This window comes from Myotis brandtii, unplaced genomic scaffold (genome assembly GCF_000412655.1).
Source record: "Myotis brandtii unplaced genomic scaffold, ASM41265v1 scaffold359, whole genome shotgun sequence".
NCBI lineage: Eukaryota > Metazoa > Chordata > Mammalia > Chiroptera > Vespertilionidae > Myotis > Myotis brandtii.
Genome location: NW_005363802.1, coordinates 638,872 through 644,198, shown reverse-complemented (window position 1 = coordinate 644,198; position 5,327 = coordinate 638,872). Strand labels below are relative to the sequence as shown.

General features: G+C 35.2%; 1 protein-coding gene across 1 annotated transcript in view; it reads right to left on the bottom strand.

The window, feature by feature from the left end:
• Positions 1-1,940: 1,940 nt before the first annotated feature.
• The window catches only part of FANCB (Fanconi anemia, complementation group B), a 27,181-nt gene continuing 23,794 nt past the window's right edge, over positions 1,941-5,327 (bottom strand). The window contains exons 7-10 of the mRNA XM_014544311.1: positions 5,029-5,195; positions 3,639-4,072; positions 3,284-3,521; positions 1,941-2,752 (exon numbers count right to left, since the gene is read on the bottom strand). Coding sequence (XP_014399797.1) covers positions 2,341-2,752; positions 3,284-3,521; positions 3,639-4,072; positions 5,029-5,195 — 1,251 coding nt within the window. The 3' untranslated portion in view covers positions 1,941-2,340. The remainder of the gene's footprint in view (positions 2,753-3,283; positions 3,522-3,638; positions 4,073-5,028; positions 5,196-5,327) is intronic.

Below are 5,327 nucleotides of genomic sequence, written 5' to 3'. Positions count from 1 at the left end.
TGGATATGAACATGAACATGAACATGTATGTGTGTGTGTGTGTGTGTGTGTGTGTGTGTGTGTGTGTTTCAAGATTACTGTTTTACACATAGTTGGCAGTCAATAAATGTTGCATTTCTTTTTCCTTCTTCCAACTGGTCACTAAACTGAATAACGTTGGCTTGCACACATTCCTTTGTTAAAGGATCAGGAGGCCAACAGAAAGTTTTGTGCTTGAAAACTGTGGAGTACTCTGTTCCAAAACAAAACTGGTTTTCACTTCAGCAGTGTGGATTTGGGAGGACTGTGTTTTTGAGGGGAACCTCCCATTCATGATGAGGGCAGCGGTCAGAGGAACACGCTTACAGAGGCAGACAACTGAGTCATGAGAGAACGGCGAGGCCATCATTTCCTCAAACTTTCTAGTTTGTAGTAAGTAAACATATATACTGAAGTAGCAAACTCACTAGTAAAGAGGTTATTTGGTATATCTTCATTAATACCAGTAACATTAGGTTGCTTTTATAAAGAAAATATAAGCAAATGCTATTTTTAAGTTTCCTACCAGTAAACTATGGCAATTAAATTGTACTTAGTTTTCTGATAGCCTCCATCTTCTAATTTAGTTCCTATATTTTATACTTGGTTGTTCTTTCAGAACATGCCATGGACAGTTTTAATATATCTATTGACACATACTGCTTCCAGATTTCCACAATTAATCCTGAAATTATTTCATTTCCACTTCCAGAAAGTCTGAAATATTTTCCATTGACATTTCATAGAAAAAGAGCTGCCTCAATTTGCAATGGATTAATAAAAAAAAGAGCACATTATACGGACAATCACAAAGGCTGAGACAAGAAAATAACCTACATTCTCTAAAACCCATTTGCAGCATCAGATCATTAGGTACAAGCATTTTGAAGGCACGGGGAGAATTAGCACTTCATAGCTGCAAGCACGAATTGCCACTTTCCATAATCATCTTTATTTCCTCCATCTCACTTAAGGATTTTAGAGTGAAAAAGGATCAGAAACATTCCTTTTGGCCCATATCCTTCTGAGTCTTTTTTTTTCCTCTCCTGACATTCTCTTATTACTCCAGAATTCATTTTTTTAAAAGGAATAAGTTGAATTTTTATCCCTTTGAAATGTCTCACTGAATCCCTTAAAAATCACTTCCTAACTGAAGTGAATTTTCAATTATTTTTAAATTTTTCAGTCCGTGAGAAACACCATATTCTTTAAATTATTTTAGTTAGAGTATTATATTTTAGTTTTTCTCAGAGTTAGAATTTCACATGGCTTAAAGGCATTTTTAATTAAAAAAAAATAAAACAGTGGCCTGTGAGGTATACTTAACCTTTTGAAAGAGAGATGCTTTTTAGAGAAATGGCCTAAAATTTTCACACTTATAAACTTAAACAATTTAGAGAAACTTTCTAATAAAATTTAAATGAACAAGGGTCTAAACATTTTCATTTTAATGATCTCACCCAGACAGTCCACCATTTAAATTCCCATAAGAGTTTGGTCTTTACACAACTTGTGAATCCTGACAACTCTGACTGTTTGAAGTTAATTCATATAAGCTAGATTTTATTAAGCAGAATACAATAAATAAACTATTTAAGTTTTTAAAAAAGATTTAGAGCAAAATACTGTTAAAGCACTTCTGCCTTCTCTCAAGTGGTAACTCTAAGGCAGGATTTCTCAACCTCTGAATTATGGGATGGATAATTCTTTTTTTTAAATATATTTTTACTGATTTCAGAGAGGAAGGGAGAGGGAGCGAGAGATAGAAACATCAATGATGAGAGAGAATCATGGATGGGCTGCCTCCTGCATGCCCCACAGTGGGGATCGAGCCCACAACCTGGGCATGTGCCCTGATCAGGAATCGAACCCCGACCTCCTGGTTCATAGGTCGACGCTCAATCACTGAGCCACACCAGCCGGGCAAGAATCATTCTTTCTAGGGGAGTTCATCTGTGCACACTAGGATATTTAGCAGCATCGCTGGCTCCTACCTACCAGATGTGAATAGCACCCCTGCATCAGCCTCCTCACTGTCCACTCCTTTTGACAATTAAAAAAAAGTTGTCTCCAAACAAGCTAAATGCTCCTGGGCAGGGAAGGTGAGGAAAGGGGGAGAAGGTTGGAGGGAGGCAAAATGGCCCCAGTTCAAGAAGTGCTGCTCTAAGGCTTGATATTTTGTGCATCATCAAAACCTGATTCTACAAAAAGCCTCACTTTTAATTTTTACAAAGGAGGCATATAATGTGAAATAAAACCAAGTGAAACCAAACTATTCTGGCAGGGAAAATATTTTAAAATATAACCAAATTGAGATTATTATTACTGACCACTCAATGTCTGTGCAGTGAGGTCTGATTTCAGCTGAACCTCAGCTAATTGCAGAGTCAGTTCTCTATAAAGGGCACCACTCACTTTTAGGTCCATCCCCAACGTTTGCTTTTCTCTCTGAAGTTCTTCTCTGTAGGGCTGGATGTTTTCTTTGCTGTCTGATAAAACAGTCAGAACACCACTACTATTTTCTTTGCTTGTGTCACAGCTCTGCACCACGTTGTTTTCAACCTTAACTAAGGCAGAAGAAAGAGAACCAAGGATAACCAATTCCTTCTCCAAAGTTAATGCCAAATGATCACTTAGGAAATCCTCACTTCCTGATTTTAGATTTTTCAAGAAACAGTTTATAGGGAGAACTCTGGTGAGATTACGAAGGCACTGAAACAAAACTGATTGATTCCTGGAAATAAAAAAAAAACACACAATATTACAAAACTCAGACAATACAAAGCAGTTGTGTGCAACATATTATAGTAATCAATTAATATTCATGTATAAATATTCTAGTAATGAATAGAACCAATAATGCATGCATGTGATCATTGATAGAATTCAGACTGTAGCAATATAAAATACATATCCTACACCAAGTCATTTAATACTCATGAGGTTGCTTCCTAATTAATTTTTTCTCTGAGTAGTAAGATCAATATTATATATATTTTTAAAATGTCAATGAGGGGGAGAGGTAAGGGAAAAATCTTAAAATAATTATTAGGCCCAATTCAACCAAAAATAAAAAAGGCAAAAACAAACAAAATTAAAACAGATATAGTTTTTATATGAGGCCACCAGCCCATTCATGCCAAACCAGGCAATGACCCGGACATGTCCCACAATGGCACAGAATTCTACCATTGGGATTCCTGTTGGACCACACAGTCACCACATACTAAGTTTGATGGACCAATTCCAATTTGATGTGCATTACCTGGAATAGATTATTAAAATCCCTTCAAATGGTGTCCTTTGTTGCCAGTGGAAGAGTGTCCCATACAAATTTTCTGACCCTTTACAAAAGCAAATTTCTGGAAATTTTTTGATTACTTCACATTTCATGTGTTCCAAGAGCCACGTCCTCATTGAAGTCAGGGCATATCTGGCTGATGTAATTTGGAAGCAAGTTTTTTGCAATGTTGCAAGAAGTGCAAAGAGATCTTCCATTTGTTCTACAAGAAAAACACGTCACAAGCTTTTTCATTAAATTCTATTATCAAATAAAGAAGAGTTTTTAAAATTTTCTGATTCAATTTGGTATATGATTAAAAAGTACCAACAAAAATTACCTATAGGTTTCTTTGGAAAGGTCACTAGGTATTTCCCACTTGAAAAATCTTCTAGACTTAAAAAAAGTCTGCCACATGGAAAAAAACGATGTTCAGAAGAGTTACCATTTTCTCTCTCCCTAATTTGCAGCAGCACAATGCAACATACCTGACTGAATGCTAAAAGTGGCGAAAGAGATGTTACGGCAGTAACTATCTGAACACACTCTTTCTCAGAATATTGTCCACAAACAAAGCTCTCTTCTTCCTCTTCCTCACAATCAACAGTCAATTTGGTTCTTTTTGCCTCTGGTCCTTTTTCATATGGCACTGAGCAGGGTGCTGAAAAAGAGTCCCTACTCAACTTGATCACCCTGTTTTGACACTTAATAAGCCGAAAGCTGGAGCTATGGGGTTCATCCATTAACAACGATAAAGTCACCTGGTTCAGAGGCCTGTAAAACATCCAGAGTTTAGTTTAGTCTAAAAGTTCATTCTTTAAAATTAAATAGATGATTAAATGCCATACAAACAACAACACATTTTATTCTCTCCTTTCCTAGGAAACATAATTTCAAATATAAAATGCATCAGAAAATTAGGTGTAAAAGCCAAATACATTTTTAAAAATCCTGTAATTAATGCCTCTCTGAAAATAAGAAAGCAAAAACATTGTAAATATGCTGGACTTTAGGAAAGTAACTTTTTAGTGGAAAAAAATGGTAAATTAATGCCTGGTAAGCCTCCCACTCCCCACTTTCCTTTAAACAAGAAAAAAATACTAATTTTTTTAAAAAACTTTATTTTGGCAATAATTTAGAATGCAAGTACTTCTAAAGTAAAAACTGCATTTCATACTCCCCTAAATTACTTAAATAAAATCTGCTTTTAAATACTGAATGTTGTTGCTCGGCTGGTGTGGGTCAGTGATTGAGTGTCCACCCAGGAACAAAAAGGTCGCTGGTTCAATTCCCGATCAAGGGCACATGCCTGGGTTGCGGGCTCAATCAGTAAGGAGCCAATTGATGATGTTCCTCTCTCACTGATATTTCTGTCTATCCCTCTCCCTTCCTCTCTGTGAAAATCCATAAAAACATATAAAACATAAATAAATATATATAGAACATTATTTATCCCTCAGTAATGATAATTTTGGGGATATACTATTATTAAAATTAATTTCACTTATTTCTATTTACATTTTTTAATATGGCTACTAGAACACTGAAAATTACATATGTGGCTTGCATTATTTCTGTTGGACAGTGCTGTTCTAGAACATTAAGATAACGGTATCAAGCATGAGTGGGGGGATGGAGGGGTAATATGGGGATAAGGACACATATGTAATAACTTAATCAATAAAGAAATTTTTTAAAAAGATAACAGTATCATGTTAGAATTTACTTACAGCTTCAAAGAAGATGTGGTTTTCACTCCAACAACCAAACTATCATCTATTACACGATACCATGTCTTCTCTACTAGCTGTTTTGAAACTTGAGAATTGCCTGATAAGTTCGTATCACAAGTATGAACAGGATTTTCTTCTTCACCACAAAGAGTAACAAGACATTCCTTATGGAAAAGCATGTTTAAGTAACTAATTGCAAAAAAAACCCTACCAAATGTACCCAAACTAAAAAAAGTGTAAATTATTTTAAAATAAATTATATTTATAGATTATACCAAATTCACTTAAATAAAACA